At 39.4% G+C, this 22,091-nt stretch overlaps 1 protein-coding gene across 2 annotated transcripts in view; it reads right to left on the bottom strand.

Annotated features, from left to right (window-relative positions):
* LOC117402858 (lutropin-choriogonadotropic hormone receptor-like) overlaps positions 1-15,990 on the bottom strand; it is a 31,527-nt gene extending 15,537 nt beyond the window's left edge. The window contains exons 1-2 of one of the 2 annotated variants that reach the window (XM_059024695.1): positions 15,412-15,990; positions 1,268-1,339 (exon numbers count right to left, since the gene is read on the bottom strand). In XM_059024695.1, coding sequence (XP_058880678.1) covers positions 1,268-1,339; positions 15,412-15,581 — 242 coding nt within the window. In that variant the 5' untranslated portion in view covers positions 15,582-15,990. Of the gene's footprint in view, positions 1-1,267; positions 3,685-15,411 lie in introns of those variants that run through there. The other variant, XM_059024696.1, reaches the window with a different exon arrangement.
* Between the last annotated feature and the right edge of the window lie 6,101 nt (positions 15,991-22,091).

Here is a 22,091-nt window from a genome sequence, read left to right as displayed (position 1 = left end):
GAGAACATCTTGAGAGGGTGAGGACTGTGGCCGCAGAGAGGGATAGGGTAAATCTCATTTACTCACGAGCATGACATAAAACATGGGAAATGAACGCTCATTTTCACATGGAAACCTGCACTTCACGTGAAAACATCGACTGCTCCGAATCCAGACAGCCTTGGAGCATACATGGAAGGTGTCTAGCACAGACCTCTATAATCCTACGTCTCCGTCGGTTTTCAGCCATGGTGATCTGCAATAGCTGGGTTGGACAGTTTCATTATATACCTCTGGGTTAATTATCTTCTTTTTTCTTTAATTACTACGTTGTGTGATAAATTAGTTGAAATATCATTCACTACTAAACAATTTGGACAAGAGCAGTAAAACATTTACAAATCACAGCTTTATTATATCAGCTTAACACTGTGCTTTAAAGTTTCACTCAAACAAGATGTCACCTGACAACCATGGATTTCCAGGTGAGATTCTCTCGTGTACCTGTTCTCTGTGCATGGAAACCACATTTTCCCGCGGTGTCAGCACGAGAGCACTACGCGTGGCTAATTTGCATATCGACCGCCTCCTTTCCCCTTCATTTGCATGACGTCAGGTGAAAAGAGGGTCTTCGAGTAAAATAAACTGAGCCAATGGGAACCCGAAATGCATAGGGTCATTTTTCATTTGGCTTGAGCACAATGTCTTGAGAAAAATTAGAACATACATGGAAACTCCCCCAATGTCTCCTTCTTGCTGCAATCACAGCGGCCATGGTTTGGGGATAGTGTTTTTCATACTGCCTTTAAAGGTTTGCTGACTGTTTAAAACATGTTTTCAAAAGTTCTTAACAAATTGATGCAATTGTAGGCCTAAGTGTCGCAATTGCCAGCAGCTTTAATACATCTCATTTGAGCACCCCTCATTTGCACTATCTCCAACTCATTTTTGTGAATTTATGCAGGAAGGCTGAACTGCAAAGAAAAACTGCTGCAGCAAAGCATTCCCTAAAAAGTCGCAAACAGCATTGCGCCTGTGTAGTACATTTCACCCTAGACTTCCGACTCATTTGAAACTGGTTTGCGACTATTGCAACACTGTAGTACACCTACCCCTGAATCTACAATCACCCTTTAACACAAATCCAAATGGTCTTTTAAGCAGAGAGGCACATGTTGTATGCATACATCATTTCCCATATTATCAGAATGAATCAAAGACATGTCATGAAATGGTTCTGTCTCACCAAAAGCATGTATTAAAGAGAATAAATATGTTTTAAACTTACATTCTCGACACGTTGCTCAGTCCACTAAAAGCAAAGCTTGGGATCACTTTGAATGGGAGATGAGATAATCTCCTGGAAAAAGCAAATCAAAGCAAACACATTTTTACACAAGTACAATCTGTAGCAGTTTGTGCCATTCCAAGCTCAGTATTGAGCATTAAAGGTGTCATATCATTCACTAGCATAATAACATTCTTATATACACATTTTTTTTTGTGTCTGCAAATCTCTTTCCATAATGCTTCATTCATTTCCTGTGTTACAGATAATAGGATCCCCGCTGAGCCTTGGACTTGGCATTGTGGCAAGATGAATGGGCTTCACTTGAATCTTACTGAAAATAATGTGGGAAACAAAAAGAATGAGACAATAAGAGACGGAGATATAATGTTGTCATTTTTTTATAACCTTGATTATTACACCTTTAATTAGAAACATCTAAGCTTCTTTGTCTATAAAACATGGTGGATAAATAGTAACAATAAAATGACTTTATTATAACTGCTATTCAAGTGGTTATACTCATTCCTGAAAACAGTGGCACTTAACCCTATAAGCTACCCAAGAGGGTTCACTATAATGACTTTGTTTCTTCTATAATAGGTTATTGTAAATCCCTGTTTGTAAGGGTTCCTGGAACACTCATTTATATGCTACATATAGTTCAGCTCACATTTAGACTTGTACCAAATTCTCTTATGTCCTGGCCTCTTAGAAATGGCAACAGGTCAAACATACAATTGTTTTTGAAAGCCCCTTCTTTATGTGCAAGAAACTGCAGGACTGTACTTGCTACATTAAGTCGCTGGCTGCTGGCTTCTTGCTCTTTATCACCAAGTTTATTATCACTCTTGTTGTTCAGTTCCTTTGACGTGATATTTAAAGGGCTGGATTGTATATAAAAATCTAAGGGAAAGTGCCAGTAACACTAGATCATTGTTGTAAGTTATGTGAACACTGGAGTGTGAAGTATTGATAAGGTACTGGTAAGGCTTACAGTTCTTGAATGATGAATACATGTGATTTACAGCTGATATGAATACATATTATACTTTCTCCATATCATGTATTGTATTATGAGCTACACAGAGAATTGTTGTTGAAGTAGTGTGGTTGAAGCTGACACCCTGGGATCCTTCAAGAAGCTGCTTGATGAGATTCTAGGATTAGTAAGCTACTAACAAGCAAACGAGCAAGACGGACCGAACGGCCTCCTCTCACTTGCAACCCTTCTTATGTTCTTATGTTCTAATGTGATCTTAGTGTATATTACACCCTACTGCAGTCTCCAGGACTGACACTCCAATTCCTTGCTTTAGCACCAGAATTCATCACCAAACCACAAAAGAACGAGGTAACACAAAATACAAGCCACATAATGGCACCGGAATGGCACATACCACTGGAAGGGGATGGGGAGCATTCTTGTTTGTTTTAGTTGCACTGTGCCCCGTGAGCGCGATGCTGCAGTGTGGTGCAGAGAACCATAAAAAGAGCATGACCCTTTGTTATACATTATACATTTCCTGGAACCGGTGTTGACCTTTTCAAAATGGAATACGAGAGGAGCCTGACCTATGATGCAATTTCAAGTCAACCTGTTCCAGTGTTGCACTCTGCTGTAACGTATTTGTTACTTTATTACTTAACTAGGAAAGTGTTTGTAATCCAGGATGTGACCATTCAAGATGGCTATTTTGAACCCACAGAGATTAAAGAAAGACAGGCGTCAGTTATCTCTGTTTTGTTACTGTATAATTTCACAAGCAGGTGCATGGGCTATTACTTGGCTATATGCTGTTTTGTATAAACATGCAATTGAAGAGGAAAATTATTGAATTCTGACGATATATAGTTAACTGAATACGAAATGCCTTTCAGTCTATAGCAGACAGTGATTACATCAGCTAAGGGTAACAGTTAACCCTCAAGATTCTGAATAACATTACACCCACCCTTAGGCCATCACCTCTGATAACGATGGCTCTGTTTTGATCTGATCTTGGGCTATACCCTATCTTACTGTCCTACTGAACTTTCTGATAGCAGCAGTTGTAAAATGCACCAGACACACCCTATCTTCAAGCTTGTAAAAATCCTGTATAAATATCTACGGTAATTCCATTTGTGTTAACAGTCTTTCCCAGACTCTTCCTACATTGATTAAAATAGCTAGAGCTGATAACACTATGTAACACAATTTTTGTTCCTGGGTAGTAAGTGTTATTTCCTAATTGCTTATGCCTCGAGGAGCCCTGTACATTGTTTTGTTTATTTTATTTTAGAACGGAGTCCCATCCACAGTTTAAAAAACTCGTGCAGAAGGCGAACCATCTCCCGAATTAATTACGGGATTAATTTTGTTGCTAATTGGGAGATGGTTCACCTTAATAAAAGCCTGCAGCTCTCGGCACTCGTGGTGGGTGTTGTAGGAGCGAAGAGAGCGAGAGCGGAGCGGAGCGATCGTGTGAAAATGAAACTAAATTAAATTATAACATACAGGAACAGTGACAGCAACTGCCCAGCCTGACCTGTATGGTTTATTTATTATTTATTGTTGATTTTGTGTTCGAGATTTGTTTTTGTTTACTCTTTTATTTTGCTCTGTGAGCGCCAGTGTTTTTGTTTAAATATTTTATTTATTTTTGCTGAATAAAAACGGCACAGCCGATTCTTTCTTTTGAACTGCAGTATTGGTGTCAGTTTGTTTTCATGCCTGCTTCTGCCGTGACGTCACCAATCAGCCACCCTGTCACATGTGGTCCTTCCCATCTTCTTTCCTCCCATCTTCCTTCCTCCTCTTCACTCCACAAACAAACAATTTGAAAAAATGTGAAAAAAAAACGAAAAACTGCAGTAACCTCTTCTACCTGCGTCCTGGAGGCGCTGCGATCCCACCGCTGCCACCACATGTGACAGGGTGGCTGATTGGTGACGTCACGGCAGAAGCAGGCATGAAAACAAACTGACACCAATACTGCAGCTCAAAAGAAAGAATCGGCTGTGCCGTTTTTATTCAGCAAAAATAAATAAAATATTTAAACAAAAACACTGGCGCTCACAGAGCAAAATAAAAGAGTAAACAAAAACAAATCTCGAACACAAAATCAACAATAAATAATAAATAAACCGTACAGGTCAGGCTGGGCAGTCGCTGTCACTGTTCCTGTATGTTATAATTTAATTTAGTTTCGTTTTCACACGATCGCTCCGCTCCGCTCTCGCTCTCTTCGCTCCTACAACACCCACCACGAGTGCCGAGAGCTGCAGGCTTTTATTAAGGTGAACCATCTCCCAATTAGCAACAAAATTAATCCCGTAATTAATTCGGGAGATGGTTCGCCTTCTGCACGAGTTTTTTAAACTGTGGATGGGACTCCGTTCTAAAATAAAATAAACAAAACAATGCACAGGGCACCTCGCCCTGTTACATTCCTCTTTCTTTATTAATGAAGGTACACAGAACAAGTTAAAATCATAGGATGGTGATTATTTAAAAAGTTGTTTGCCAATTCATTTACAGAAGCTAAATCAAATGTTAAATAATGCTGCATCCAAGTTGCACCCATGTTGGTTGGTAGTTGGTACAGTAGTTCACAGCTTGCTATTACTGAATACAGGGTTGGCCTTAATATCAAACAGGACTTTACACTGCTGTCAACAGGAGAAGACTGCCCTATATTGAGATACACAAAGTCATTCCAAACAACAAAAATACATTAGTTCACATAACTGTAATATTTCATAGTTGTATCAAGTTGTTCTTTAAAAGGTCCAATAGTTTTAAAAAGGTAACACTTTACATAAAGTGTCTCTAATTCCTGTGTATTATATAGTAGTTACTTAGTAAATCAGGATTTTCATAGGTCATCCAGAAAAAAACGATTTTGTCAATAAAGGAAGTGTTAACAATGATCAAGTTTCAAGATACATTCCGCAAACATGCAGTGGGTCCTTGTTTCCACCAGGGGACCCAATATTTAATAGCGTGTAGGTCACTCGGCCCTGTTACTAACACTGGCCAGTACATTTTAATAGATACTGGTGGAAAATTATGCTAATTCTCCTTCAGAGCGTTGGTGGTCTGATGCCTAAGGTGGCATTTCTAAACACCCCACAGTGGTTTGATGGAGTTTAAGATGTCACTCCAGCCACAGCAAATTTTCAACATTATTGTCCATGAATCACATGTCTAACACCTGGAGTATTCCAGTGGAAAAAGAGCATCTAGGAGCACGTGGTTTGGAGGGCCGTGGCGGGCTCATAGCTCCTCAGGCTGACAGGAGGAAGCTCGACTGAGAGACTGATATACATCGAATTAAGCACCAGTAAAATCTGGAGGAAAACAGAAAAAACGATTGGGCACACTAAATACAAATACCGGTAAATAAATAAAGAAGACTACAGTGGCTGTTCTCCATCAATTCTCCTTTAACAAAACAAGTTTCTGGAAGCGGTCACCCGACAGTCAGCGTCTTTGGAGGCTGAAAATCATGTCAGCAAAAGAGAACAGACGCTCAACAGGAGCAGATGAAGGAAGAATAGTATTAAAGCATACAGAGTGTTTCTGTATGAAAGGGTATTGCCACATCCTTCCTAGTGCCTTCAAAAAACATGAAGGAGCACCAACTCAGCTTTGTTGTTGCTGGTTGTTGAGGGAGTCATTATCTGGGAAACATTGTTGCTGTCACTGAAAACAAAGAAGTCATCCTCTTCATCAGGTCTCCTACAAGCAGATTTAGATATAAGACTCAGCTCTTCAGCAGCATGAAGCGTAAGCTGATGGAATCCCTTTGTTTCTCCAGCAAAACAGTGTGTCAGCTAGTGCATCTTAAACACTGAATTGTGGCCAAAATTGATTCATTAACCTCAGTCTTCAGCTTAAAAAAAACTGCAGAATCTTTTCTGGAATCCAGTTATGATGCCCTGCAGTAGATAGGAGCACTGATGTAGGTTCATGGCCTGCAATAACGAGTGGGGATGAGATCACCATAGCAACAGGATTTCTGTCCCTGAAGGCAATATATAGCAGTGGCAATAAGCTTCAGCACTCCACAGTGGGAACTCAACTGGGGAACTTTCTCATGGATAATAATTATTATCATACAATAATTCCATCAAGTAGGGCATGGACTAATCAATTGACAATGGCAGTGTAACAGGGCGAGGAGCCCTGTACATGATTGTTTATTTATTTTTAGAACGGTATCTTCCCCTCCACCCCTATGTTTCATTTGTGTTGTTTTGTATTATTATTATTATTATTATTATTATTATTATTATTATTATTATTATTTATTTATTTATTTATTTATTTATTTATTTATAAATATGATGGTGTAGCCGTGTTTTGTTATTGTTTTACATATGACGGCAATGCGCCGTGTGTTATTGTTTTTGTTTTTATTTAAAATGTGTTCTGGCAGAGGTGAGGTTGGTAGCTTCCCCCCTGACAGGATTAATTAGAAAACTCGTGCAGAATGTGACCGAGGGATTATTATTAATAAATAATTGATAGGTAGTTAATCCCTCGGTCACTAATATAAAAGCCTGCAGCTCTCGGCACTGGAGGTGGGTGTTCAAGAGGTGGAACGAGAGCGAGCAAGGAGTGAGAGAGAAAATATAAAAAAACAAACCAGAAAGTAATTTAGGATCAGTGAAGGCTACTGCCCAGCCCAATCATATTATTTTGTGTTCGTGATTTGGTTTTGTTTACATCTTTTGTTTCGCCCTGTGAGCAGTGTTTTTGTTAAGCTTTTTATTTTATTTCTGTATTATTTAAATAAACGGCGCACAGAGTCTTTTGAACTGTAGTACTGCCTCGGTGTATTTGGATCCTGCATCTGGCCTGACGTCACCACAGCGTCATTCCTGTCACAGGCAGATTTCCAGAATTATTTCAGATGTTTTTGGTCGACCAGATGCACTTCACTTGAGCTGTGTGTTTTCACTCCTTAAATAAAAATATAATCATAATAATACTAATAATAGTATTAGCAATAAACTACTGAATATAACATACACTTTTCTTACCTGATGTGCTGACAAGTTAAGGGTTTTCTTTGGGCTGCTGGCTGGAATTCCTGACTGGACAAGTTATATGTACACAAGGAAGAATTTTGAGGAAAATTGCACTTTTAATCAGATAATAGTCAAATTGTTTTAGATACAAACCATACGAGAACAGAAAAAGAAACATATTGTTGTATCTAAAACGTTTTCAAAACTCTATGTTGTTGCGTTCTCACAGTGAAAAGGTTGTTTGCATCTGAAGTCCTGCAATGAACTTCACTCCAGACGGCACAGCAGCAATGTATTTTTGAGCATTTTGAAATTACAAAATACTCCAGCACGTGTATTTTCAATACAAAATACTTATACATTAGCATTTGCATTACAAAGGACAAAAATACAAATGTAATGAAAATACGCATTTCAATTACATGTATTTTCAATACTGCCCATCCGAGTGCACATGTATTTTACTATGTAAATACACAGTAATTAGAGACACTTAATGTAAACTGTTACCGGTAAAGATAAGTGCATAGGCTTAAACTTGATACACCTGAGATCTTACAATACAATGTGTGCTTTACAATTAATGCAATGCACATGTGACATTTTCATTGATTAGATGTGACTGTTATTAGCACTGACTCTTCCTTCACAAGTCAATCATATTAGTTTTATCTGTAAAACTGTCAAACCACTTCTGCTAAAAACAGGTATTTTATTGGTTAGTTGTCTAATATAGAGGGCGAGAAGACAAACATGCGATCATGACGTGCATGATAATAATTTCTCAGGGTGCATGACTTCTCAATAGCTGTACTTTATAGGATATACTTGGCTCACAAAAAATATATGAACTTTCAATTACTGGGAATAATACAGTACCACAGAGAGGTTATAATGGTTTTCAAAAGGTACCCTAAATCCATCAGCACCTCCAGCTGCTTATCCTATACACTGCTGTGCTCTACCGGCAAAACCAAGTTGAACATAAAAAAGAGATCTCATCATTTTTCAATTGTATAAGTCTGTTTGCCAGCTTTTTCACAGTACACGACAGTCCCTTTAAAAAAAAAAAGTGTAGCACACAATGACATTGGACTGTAAGACACTCTACTCAGGACCCACAGAGTGCATCACACAATGACATTGGACTGTAAGACACTCTACTCTGGTTCCACAGAGTGCAGCACACAATGACATTGGACCGTAAGACACTCAGCTCAGGACCCACAGAGTGCAGCACACAATGAGACTGGACTGTAAGGCATTATTTTTCTTGCACCCTTTAAGACTGTGGCAGGGCGATTGCCCTGCACATAGGGACATTAGTGCTGGTAATTAATATGGGGAAACTGGTTTGTTTTGTGTGCTTTTTGGAGTTCTTGTGTATGATTAAATTATTGTTTTCAGATGGGTGCTTGTTTGAGACTTGCTGTCTGCTAGACTTGGTTGAGGGGAAGAGCAACGAGTAATTGGCTGTGCCGGTCCTCAATCAGCAGGTGGGCGGGTCTCGACTGAGTCAGCATAAAAACATCCCGTGGGGATCGCTCTGGGCGACTGCACCACCATGCTACAGAGGGGAGGTGTGTATACTCAGGAGGAGTGCGTCTGCTCTGCAGGAACTACAGCTGAGCAACCCTGAAACTGCAACACGGTACTTGTGAAGGCAATGCCCAGCCAAGGCTGTATGAAGCAGCAGGAGTCGTTGTATGGATACCGGCTCATAAGTAGGTTAGTTTAGGGGATAGTGATCCCAAGTAATGTATAGCAAGGGTTATGCAGTGTAGCAGGTTCCTGGAATGGGACGCCTCGTTTAATAAGGCTAGCGCTCGCCCTGTGTAGCACCTTTTATTTGTAGTTTTTGTACTGTGTTTATTTTGCCTTTTGTACAGCCTGCTGTATGTGTCCTCTGTGCGCTACCATTGTTGGTAACGTCACATGACCCGTTTGTTTACTTTCTGTTAATAAATCCTCACTAATTGGAGAATGGCCACACCTGTGATATCAACCCTGTCCCTGCCATACACCCAGATAGAAAGGCTAAAGCACATGCAATTAATGCAATTATAGGCGGCTCCTATACTCCTCTGGAACACATTGGAATTAACTTTGATTTTTAATGTTGTTTCATATAAATCATGAAGGCTGCCTGTGTGTGTCACAGCTCAAATACATTATGGCTCACTCATGAATGAAGAGAAAAATGACTTTGCACCTTTGGGCCTGTCAGAAATAAGAGTCCTGCTCTGGTGCTAAAGCACACATTATACTGTATTAGGAGGCTATTAGTCACCGGCAGAATGATGCTTCAGTGTTGGAAGAAAATATGTGACCCAGGTCGAAGGACTAATAAGAAATGATTTACAATGTCAATGCGGATTACTTCTCTTCTTACCACCGTCTTCAAGCTTTTGTAATACATGTTGTTACGAAAATATTCAGGTGTATATTTTTAAACTTTAATACACTGCACATTATTATTATTATTTATTTATTTCTTAGCAGACATAGTTACTCATTTGTAACATAAGAACATAAGAACATAAGAAAGTTTACAAACGAGAGGAGGCCATTCGGCCCATCTTGCTAGTTTGGTTGTTAGTAGCTTATTGATCCCAGAATTTCATCAAGCAGCTTCTTGAAGGATCCCAGGGTGTCAGCTTCAACAACATTCAGCACCATTCCATCAGCACCTCCAGCTGCTTATCCTATACACTGCTGTGCTCTACCGGCAAAACCAAGTTGAACATAAAAAAGATATCTCATCATTTTTCAATTGTATAAGTCTGTTTGCCAGCTTTTTCACAGTACACGACAGTCCCTTAAAAAAAATAAAAAAAATAAATAACAAAAAAAAAGTGTAGCACACAATGACATTGGACTGTAAGACACTCTACTCAGGACCCACAGAGTGCAGCACACAATGACACTGGACTGTAAGACACTCTACTCAGGTTCCACAGAGTGCAGCCCACAATGACATTGGACCATAAGACACTCAGCTCAGGACCCACAGAGTGCAGCACACAATGAGACTGGACTGTAAGACATTATTTTTCTTGCACCCTTTAAGACTGTGGCAGGGCGATTGCCCTGCACATAGGGACATTAGTGCTGGTAATTAATATGGGGAAACTGGTTTGTTTTGTGTGCTTTTTGGAGTTCTTGTGTATGATTAAATTATTGTTTTCAGATTGCTGTCTGCTAGACTTGGTTGAGGGGAAGAGCAACGAGTAATTGGCTGTGCCGGTCCTCAATCAGCAGGTGGGCGGGTCTCGACTGAGTCAGCATAAAAACATCCGGTGGGGATCGCTCTGGGAGACTGCACCACCATGCTACAGAGGGGAGGTGTGTATACTCAGGAGGAGTGCGTCTGCTCTGCAGGAACTACAGCTAAGTAACCCTGAAACTGCAACACGGTACTTGTGAAGGCAATGCCCAGCCAAGGCTGTATGAAGCAGCAGGAGTCGTCGTATGGATACCGGCTCATAAGTAGGTTAGTTTAGGGGATAGTGATCCCAAGTAATGTATAGCGAGGGTTATGCAGTGTAGCAGGTTCCTGGAGTGGGACGCCTCGTTTAATAAGGCTAGCGCTCGCCCTGTGTAGCACCTTTTATTTGTAGTTTTTGTACTGTGTTTATTTTGCCTTTTGTACAGCCTGCTGTATGTGTCCTCTGTGCGCTACCATTGTTGGTAACGTCACATGACCCGTTTGTTTACTTTCTGTTAATAAATCCTCACTAATTGGAGAATGGCCACACCTGTGATATCAACCCTGTCCCTGCCATACACCCAGATAGAAAGGCTAAAGCACATGCAAATATAGGCGGCGCCTATACTCCTCTGGAACACATTGGAATTAACTTTGATTTTTAATGTTGTTTCATATAAATCATGAAGGCTGCCTGTGTGTGTCACAGCTCAAATACATTATGGCTCACTCATGAATGAAAAGAAAAATGACTTTGCACCTTTAGGCTTGTCAGAAATAAGAGTCCTGCTCTGGTGCTAAAGCACACATTATACTGTATTAGGAGGCTATTAGTCACCAGCAGAATGATGCTTCAGTGTTGGAAGAAAATATGTGACCCAGGTCGAAGGACTAATAAGAAATGATTTGCAATGTCAATGCGGATTACTTCTCTTCTTACCACCGTCTTCAAGCTTTTGTAATACATGTTGTTACGAAAATATTCAGGTGTATATTTTTAAACTTTAATACAGTGCACATTATTATTATTATTTATTTATTTCTTAGCAGACATAGTTACTCATTTGTAACATAAGAACATAAGAACATAAGAAAGTTTACAAACGAGAGGAGGCCATTCAGCCCATCTTGCTAGTTTGGTTGTTAGTAGCTTATTGATCCCAGAATTTCATCAAGCAGCTTCTTGAAGGATCCCAGGGTGTCAGCTTCAACAACATTACTGGGGAGTTGGTTCCAGACCCTCACAATTCTCTGTGTAAAAACATGCCTCCTATTTTCTGTTCTGAATGCCCCTTTATCTAATCTCCATTTGTGATCCCAGGTCCTTGTTTCTTTTTTCAGGTCAAAATAGTTCCCTTCTTCAATTTCAGTATCTCCCATATTATATTGATAATGCACATTTTTATTGCCCGCATGCAATACTTTACACTTTTCTTTATTAAATGTCATTTGCCATGTGTCTGCCCAGTTCTGAATGCTGTCTAGATCATTTTGAATGACCTTTGCTGCTGAATGTGTTTGCCACTCCTCCTGTTTTTGTGTCGTCTGCAAATTTAACAAGTTTGCTTACTATACCAGAATCTAAATCATTAATGTAGATTAGGAATAGCAGGGGACCTAATACTGACCCCTGTGGTACACCACTGGTTGCCTCGCTCCATTTTGAGGTTACTCCTCTAACCAGTACTTTCTGTTTTCTACATGTTAACCACTCCCTAATCCATGGGCATGCATTTCCTTGAATCCCTACTGCATTCAGTTTGAGAATGAATCTTTTATGCAGGACTTTGTCAAAAGCTTTCTGGAAATCTAAATAAACCATGTCATATGCTTTGCAATTATCCATAGTCGATGTTGCAGCCTCAAAAAAAAATCAAGCAGGTTAGTTAAACACAATCTCCCTTTCCTAAAACAATGCTGACTGTTTCCCAGGATACTGTTACCATATAGGTAATTTTCCATTTTGGATCTTATTATAGTTCTTTTTATTTATTTATTTCTTAGCAGACACCCTTATCCAGGGCAACTTACAATTATTATAAGATTATTTCCATTTCCATTATTTTTTACATACAATTACATTGTTTTTTTTACACATTATTTTTATATACAATTACCCATTGATACAGTTGGGTTTTTACTGGAGCAATTGAGGTAAAGTACCTTGCTCAAGGATACAGCAGCAGTGTCTCACACCGGGGATTGAACCCATGACTCTCCGGTCAATAGTCTAGAGCTCTAACCACTACTCCACACTGCTGCCCCGTTGCAATGTTCATTTCTCTCTCTCTCTCTGCCTTTCTGACTTCCTTTTTGTCTCACGTTTGCAATTTCAAGTACACACTGGTCCCTTTTAAATGTTCTGGAAAGTGCCTTTTTTTCCCTGAATATTTTTTTTAATTGATCTATTAAACCATTTTGGACATTTTGTTTTAGATTTAAATTTGTCTACTTTTGGGATGTAATTGTTTTGCACCTTTAGTACTACATTTTTAAAAAACAGCCATCCTTTTTCTATGGATGTTTTCTCTATTTTACTCTAATCTACTTCTGTTAGTCTCTGTTTCATACCTTCATAGTTTGCTTTTCTAAAATTGTAAACCTTAGCTTTAGTCATTACTTTTTGGGTTTTAAAAATCACTTCAAATGAGACCATGTTGTGGTCTGAGTTTGCCAATACTGCCCTGTAACACCTAAAATTGCCTTGGATAAAGGCATCTGTCAAATAAATAAATAAATAAATAAATAAATAATATGAACAGTGTTGTCAGTCAAAATACAATAATGCAATTCTGCGCTGCTCTGCATTTTTCTGCCTTGAACTGATGTACAGTGTTTCATAGTAAGTACTATTCATTCAAACAAACTGTTGTATTAAGTTGGCTACCAGAGTGAGGCTGAGACACTACAAGTGAGGCCGGTGAGAGGGTATCAGGAAGTAGTTTAAATCTGCAGTGCAGTGCTTGACAAATTTTCAAATTCCCAATTGCAGTTAGAAACAAACAATAACAAGCGTGCAATGATAAGGGGACCAGACTGCTGCTGAGTATTAAGAAAATTGATTTTAATTATTATTAAGCAGACACTTTTATCCAAAGCAACTTACAAAGACTAGAGGGTGAACTATGCATCACAACTGCTGCTGCAGAGTCACTTACCATAAGACCTTGGTTTTACATCTCATCCGAAGTACAGAGCACAAGGAGGTTAAGTGACTTGTTCAGAATCACACACAGCGAGTCAGTTGTTGAGCTGGGATTGAACCTAGAACCTCCTGGTAACAAGCCCTTTTCTTTAGCCACTGGACCACCAAGACTTGTTTTGGTGGTGTGCTCTGGGTCAAGTAGTACTCAATGTAAAAAAAGGTCTCTACAAATGGATTTGGTCATGCAGAAAACAAATCCAACGTATCTGTTTTTAATTACAATATTTCAACACAAGGCTCCTTCCTGATATTTCAGTTCTGCACTTTCACTGCAGCCCTGTGTTCTGCTTCTAGACAAGCAGTCACACGGAGGAATGTAGAAACTATGTGCATCATTGGAAATGCAACAGGTTAAGAAATGTATTTGAGAAGAAACCGTTTGAACAACCGCTCAATTCCTTGCGTACCTTAAGGGGTTAAACACACTACTTACTCCATGTACATAAATCTTCTCAATCTTAATTGAACAAGATACATTTCTATTACATCTCAACAGCAATAAAAATGCAATGAAATATAAAGCAGCTTGGAGCTACTCTGATTGGCCACTGACAAACAAAGCAATACTGCATCACTATATCTGAACGACTGAAGCATTTCAGTGACCCTGAATTCAGTAATGACACTGTTTCTAGAGCCCTTTTCACACTGGCATGTTCTACCCGGGTCAGAACCTGCCTGGGTCAGGTCCTGGTGTCATGCGGGTCATCTACGCAATTTCACACTGCTTTTTGATAAAACATGGTTGACCTGGGTGTCGGATGTCACACAAGTACACAATTACGGACGCTTCCATCCAAGCTTCTCTAGATTGAACCATCGGCCCCAATCTGGCTCATGGTGTGTCTCAATCAACAAAAATATGGCTAAACAGAAATGTTCCTTGCAGAAGTGAAACCTTCATGCAGAAGGTTAAAATACTCAATAATAAACTTAAAAATAAACACAAAGCAAACAGAAATCAAAGAAAGGTGTCATAAATACCAACTCTTCTATTATAATAAATCAATTGCTTTATATGTCATTTCCGAAATTTTGGCTTGAATACACTCTGTGTACAGTAAAAAAAAATATCTGTGTGTTTGTTTATATAACTGCTTGGTACAGCATGACATTAGACTTATTTAAAAATAAGTTTCACTTTTCACTGTTCTCTTTTATTTAACGTCATTTTAAGTTTTGAACAGGCATTGTTTTCAAACAAGAGAACAGACTTACCACAATTACAAAAAAGGCGATTTTAAAAACTTTTGGTTAGTAACAATAACAGAGCTCGAAGACGTAATTCATAACCTCCTACTGCTGCAAGTAGTAACAGCAGCATGCCTATCGCTCACTGACACGTGCAGAGAAGATATTCAGAGTTGAGAACGCCTTTGTCCCTAACAGTCTTCGGGAAATGTCCACAAACAAAGTGATTTTTGATTACAAAAGAATATGGGATCACAAAAGAATATGGGAAGTTATACAATGTTCAACAGACAGTAAGGGAATCCATATACCGTTTAACTGTAAATTATCAGCGCTTTACTTCACAATATTTTTAAACATTGGGTTCAGACGGCACAAACTTATCCAGACATACAGTATTATTATTATTATTATTATTATTATTATTATTATTATTATTATTATTATTATTATTATTATCAAAAAGATACACGATGATTTGCTATGACTAAAAAAAGTATTAGGCTACAATATACTTACAAATTAATATGACCGTTTTCACTTTTTGATGCAAGTTGTGTTTCCCTTGAGCAGCTGATGGTCCTTTCAGTACAGTTGCAAATCTCCGGGCACATAAACCGAAAAGCAGAGAGCGGTAGGTACAGGTTGAAGGTTAAAATAATAGCAAGACAAAGTCCGAATGAAGCCATTGTGCCACTACTGGTCACATCAAAACGTGAAGTTGTATTGTTCTCCCTGTGATACAATGACTGAGGTGATGTTGAGCTTCACATGTTTCACTCTCGACACGGACTGTACTTATGACCGATTTGTCATAGCTGCGTGTTTCTTCCTTCTCTATAGCACTTCTTTACGAAGACGAAACTGTACTTCGTCATCAAATGAAAACAGTCGAGTCTATTCGGTGCAGTGAAGAGCAACACGGGGCGCTAAGTACTTTTATCCGAGGTCACTGAAAACACTGAAACATGTCTTGATACTATTAGGTTTGCATCGCATAAACACGACCCTCGCCTCAGTTGTCTTAAATACATATATATACCTTATGTCCATACAGCATTATTCACGTGTTACTTTACAACTCTCTGCGTAGTAACGGGAGTGCAATACTAGTGTTGTCAACTCCACTTTAGGAGACTGATTTTTCAATTCAGCACAGTGACAGGGGCATTTCCTTAAAACCGAACAAGAAATCAAAACACGGCATTCTTCAGCGCTAGTGAAACCGTGAGAATGTCCAGAGATCATTTAAACTTTCAGGACTTGGACAGAAAGAAAATAGCTGCAACTCCAATATGTAGCACACACTTGCATGCAAATCGCCTGTCGCCCTCTTGTATGTGTAATGCAAGTGGAATCCAGAAATGCATTTTGTAATAAGTAACAGGTGTATCTCAATGTTATCAGTTTCAGTCAGGATGGTCAAGACAGCACTGTTTCAAGAAGGTCATTCGGGATTCCAAGGAATGGTCATTGTTCACATAAACTCATGGTGGATAAACAGGTGCTTTTATTTACTTATTTATTTATTTATTTGTATATTTTCATTTATATACACACTTAGATTAACCTTATGTAGAATACGATACAAAAGTAATAGAACGCATGCGTGAAAAGGAAATGTAGTCAATATACTAGATTTTAAGTTTGGCCATGTTATAGTCCCTATATATTATATATACATGCATACAGGTACATGATTTACCCCCGCCCCCCATGTTTAAGAAGCGTGTTGTGAAGAAAGTAGCTTATTTTTTTGTTACCCCCCCCCCCCCCCCCCCCATGCATCGTTTGAACACATCTCAACAGATGGCCATTTTTAACCATTTTACAATTCTCCTTTTATAGTGAAAAGGAATAAATCCTTAATTCTCTCTCCCCATGCAATCTCACACACCACCAACACCCTGTCTGTCTCGGGGAACAGGATAAGATCGGGTTACTTTGAAGTTTGGGTGTAAGATCCTGGTTTTCAAGCTGCAATATCCCCTATATAGAGCGGATTTGTGCATAGGTATTAAAAACATGATCACACCCGATAGAGTCAGGTTCCCACAGACCAGCTGGGTGGGGGGCACATAAAAGTACCAACACCTAACAGGTTGCTTTATCATTGGTTAAGTGCCAGAGACAGGGGAGGGGAACCAACCTGTGTTAAGGGGTATTTAACATCTTGTAAGGTCAAAATAATTTTGAATCTGTCTGTTCTGTGCTTGGGACATGATTACCTGCATGTTTTATAATAAACCTATTATTAATTGAAGAAAGGGACGTTGTGTATTTTCTTAAGAAACATTGGCACTCACTTTTAAATCAACATCAGTTGGTGCTTATCTTGGCGAGAGCTGAGTCCAATACCAGCATGAAGTTTTACCACCTGCTCTCATGTAATGGAAATCATAAATACACAGTAATGCAAGACACTTCATGTAAAGTGGTACAAAAAAAAATGGGGTTCCCAGAAAGATGCCAGAGGTTCTATATAATAATAATAATAATAATAATAATAATAATAATAATCTTTATTTATAGAGCGTCTTTCATACCACAAGGTTCAAGGCGCTGCACAAAAAACAAAAAAGAAGGTAACAGAACACAAAGATTAAAATCAAAGTTAATAAAACGGCATAAATTGATGAATAAGTTAAACAGGTCAAAAAAAACATCATATATCGCAAAAAGAGAAAAAAGACACAGTTTAAAACAACTAAAAACAACAATATATAAAATCAAAAAGCTAAATTATAAAAATAGGTCTTAAGCCTAGATTTAAAAGTAGCCACTGTAGGTGAACCTCTGACATGGTCGGGGAGAGAGTTCCACAGCTGAGGAGCACGAACACAAAAAGCAACCTCTCCTTTCCTCCTGAGCCTCACCCTCGGAATACAGAGGAGGCCAATATTAGTCGACCTCAATGCACGCCGAGGCTGATAAAGAGACAGCAACTCTGAGAGGTAATCTGGTGCCATTCCATTTAGTGCTTTAAATGTAAGCAATAGAATTTTAAAATCAATTCGATATTTCACTGGAAGCCAGTGCAGAGAAGCAAGTACGGGAGTTATATGTGCTCTCCTTTTGGTTTTGGTAAGGACCCTTGCAGCTGCATTTTGCACAAGCTGCAGCCTTAATAAAGCTTGGCTAGTAAGTCCAGAAAAAAGAGCATTACAGTAGTCCAGTCTACATGAAATAAAAGCATGGATTACTTTTTCAGCATCAGGTAAAGACAGAAATGATCTAATTTTGGCAATGTTTCTTAGATGATAAAAACATGCTTTTGTAATCATTTTAATATGCGACTCAAAACTTAAAGTAGAATCAAAAATAACACCCAAATTTCTCACTTCAGACTTCAAATTAGGAGTTAAGTCCCCCAAATGTATTTTTGATAAATCAATTTGTTGCTGAGAGCCTACTATCAACACTTCTGTCTTATCAGAGTTTAATTGCAGAAAGTTTAAGGACATCCAAGTTTTGATGTCAGTGATACACTCAAATAAGGCTGATGTTGTGCTAATGTCACCAGGTTTCACAGAGATGTATAACTGTGTATCATCAGCATAGCAGTGGAAATTTACAGCATGTTTATGAATAATCTGGCCTAGAGGTAACATGTATAAAGAGAATAATATTGGACCAAGAATCGAACCCTGAGGGACACCACAGGTAATATTTGCTAAACCCGACACAGACTCCCCAAGTGAAACAAAGAACTGTCTGTTTGTAAGGTAGGATCTAAACCAGTTTAGTACTTTACCATCTAGGCCCACCCATCCCTTAAGACGATCAATTAAGATGGAATGACCCACAGTATCAAACGCAGCACTAAGGTCCAAAAGAACAAGAATGGATATAGCATTTGAATCTACACTCATTAATAAGTCATTTGTTACTCTTACCAGGGCAGTTTCTGTACTGTGATTTGAACGAAACCCAGACTGAAACTTTTCAAACATATTATTAGTAATCAGGAAGCCATTAAGTTGTTTAAGCACTACCTTTTCAAGAACTTTTGCTGGAAAAGGGAGATTTGAAATGGGTCTGAAGTTACTCAGAAGTGAACTGTCTAAGTTGGGTTTTTTAAGTAGGGGCTTAACCAGAGCAATTTTGAAAGAAGCCGGAACTATTCCATTTTCCAGCGAACTATTCATAATGGCAAGAATATCATTACACAAGTAACTAAGGACATCCTTCAGAAACCTTGTTGGAATGGGATCTAACATACAAGTTGTGGATTTCATGTGCATGACAATCATGTTTAGTTCCTGTACAGTAATACAAGAAAATGATTCCATCACTGTTTTCCCCAGTCTATCTGAAATAATTAAATTAGAACCATAAGATGGAATTTGTTCCCTAATAGTCTTTATTTTATTTTCAAAGTAGTTGAGAAATTCTTCACACTTGGACGAGGACACTTCTATGTTGCAGATGGGTGAGAATGAAGGATTTATCAATTTATCTATTGTTGAGAAAAGCACCCTGGAGTTATTTTTATTTTCCTCAATCAATTTGGAGAAATATGCACATCTTGCAGATCTTATAGCTTCATTGTACCTCTATAAATAATCTTTCATAATATCAAAATAGATATGTCATTTTGTAGCCCTCCATTTTCGTTCCATCTTACGACAGTCTCTTTTTATTTGACGGATAGTATTGTTAATCCAGGGAGCATTATGTTTAAGTGAAACTAATCTAGTCTTGACTGGAGCAACTGTATGAAGAGTAGTAGTGCAAAGGTGGTTAAATCTGTCAACTAATAATTCAGTAGACAGAGACTGCAAAGGAAGTGATGGAGCTGAACTTATTATTTCAGAAAACCTTTGTACAGTTGAAGAATTAATGACACAGCTTTTAATAGTGTGGGCCCCACTCTTTCTGGGTACCGATACAATGGCTTCAAATAAAATACAAGAGTGATCAGAGATATTAGGATCAATTATGGATGAGATATTAACAACTAGACCCCGAGAGATGACAAGATCTAAGGTATGGCCATGATTATGGGTGGGCCCTGAAACATGTTGAATAAAATCAAGAGAGTCCAGGAGCCTTAAAAAGTCAATAGCCTTTGAATCAGCTTTGTTATCAATGTGAAGGTTAAAATCTCCAAGTAAAAGAATCCTATCATAATTAGTTGACAGTATAGACATATATTCAGCATATATCCACCCCCTCGCCCTTCTGAATGAACTTTCTGAGCAAAAGTATAATTTAAAGGAGAGGCTTCAATCAAGGAGATGTTATCATCTAAACTAAGCCAAGTCTCAGTCAGAAACAGAAAGTCAAGTTTATAATGTGAGATTAAATCATTGATAAGAAAGGATTTGTTTAATAATGAGCGAATATTGAGTAAGGCAAGGCATAATTTTACATCTTCAACTACTGGAGGTGTAGCTGTGATGGTCGGGACTCTAATAAGATTATTTACATTAACCCTTTGGGGTGAACTACCGTGCCTACTGCTATAATGCCTGGATGTTAATTTAATAGTCTTAATATGGTTATTACAGGACAGCTCAGAGATTATATTGACATAATGTTTTTTCTGTACAGATAAGTATTTAGAATCCGGAAGAATACCAGGATTGGGGAAATGTAGTCAACACTTAAGAAGATAAGAAGTAAAATTATTTTCCAAATTCTCAGCAAGAAGAGTTGAACCCCTCCTGCTAGGATGTAATCCATCTTTTCCAAAAAAAACTAGAAAACTAGTCTTTCCCAGAAAATATCCCAGTTGTTAATAAATCCAATATTCTCCACAGCACACCAAACTCCTAAAGGTTCCACATGAAATACAATGTGTTAGAACCACTGCAAAGAATGCTGGCATAGTAGAAAGTGCTTTTTGTAATACATGCTGTATGGATGGCATCTTAAAAAAAAAATTATATATATATATATATATATATATATATATATATATATATATATAGTGAATTGGCCGGCACCACTCATGGTTCTTGCCCCTTTAAAAACTAGACTCAGACACCAGAAATGGATTTTTACAGCGCTGACGCGCTATTTTTTTAATAAACACAACAAACAAAAACAAAACACAAAATAAACACCTAGCTCCTCAATGAGCACTAACACAAAATCAACTTTATTCAAACCACGCAGGTTCACACTGCACGTTGTTTCCTCTTGACTGCTAGGAAGCAAAGCACCTCTTCTGCCTCCTTCTCCACCACAGCCCCGAGCAAACTGACTGCCCTCCTTTAATACCCTGCACCTGGTTCTAATTTAACAATCCACACCAGGTGCAGGGGATAATTAATAAAACAATTAGCAAATCAAAATTAAACAATAAAGCAAAACAATCAAACAATAAAATGAAACTAACTAATAAATTGCCTGCGCACATATCCCACTCCCTGCTGCCTTACACATCCCCCCCCCTTGTCTTTTCAAGACACCGGCCACTCGACGGCCACCTCCCTCCACCCTTAAAAGACCACCCACCCTCAAGTCCAGCATTGTCCATTGCCGCCCTCTTCCACGGGCGGGCTTGAGGGTGGGTCTGTCCCTCTGGCGCTGCCAGGAAGGGACAGCGACCCGGAGACACGGGACCCCACCGGGATGACAGGGCCAACTGCAGTGATGGCCGGGACACCAGAGACTGCAACAGCTGCAGCGACGTAGCGATGTCCGATCACCCAGGGGGAGCGAAGCAGCGAACAGGGGGAGCACTAGCGACGTCTGGCAGCAGCCCAGCGACGTCTGGGTGATCGGAGAGAGCGGAGTGGGGAACCAGGTGAAGATGGTGTAGGCTCCTGGGTTCCAGGTCTAGCGCCGGGAGGTCTAGGCAAACCGGCAGGGTGTCCAGGAGCAAAGGGTAAAGGACTGTACCTGGCAGCACCGGATTAGACCGCAGGGGTGGTTGTTGTTGTGGTGGTGGTGGTGGGCTTCCCACCTCCTTCCCCTTGTCTGTAGCTGGCAACGGTACCTCTTGCTCCCTTGGCTGCCCTTCCTCTGGCTCTCGGGACGGCATCTCCACCCCCTCTGGCTCTCGGGACGGCAGCTCCTCCCCCTCTGGCTCTCGGGACGGCAGCTCCACCCCCTCTGGCTCTCGGGACGGCAGCTCCACCCCCTCTGGCTCTCGGGACGGCAGCTCCACCCCCTCTGGCTCTCGGGACGGCAGCTCCACCCCCTCTGGCTCTCGGGACGGCAGCTCCACCCCCTCTGGCTCTCGGGAC

This window comes from Acipenser ruthenus, chromosome 5 (genome assembly GCF_902713425.1).
Source record: "Acipenser ruthenus chromosome 5, fAciRut3.2 maternal haplotype, whole genome shotgun sequence".
Lineage (NCBI taxonomy): Eukaryota > Metazoa > Chordata > Actinopteri > Acipenseriformes > Acipenseridae > Acipenser > Acipenser ruthenus.
Note: the sequence above shows the minus strand (reverse complement) of the source record. Positions and strands in the feature narration are given on the sequence as shown.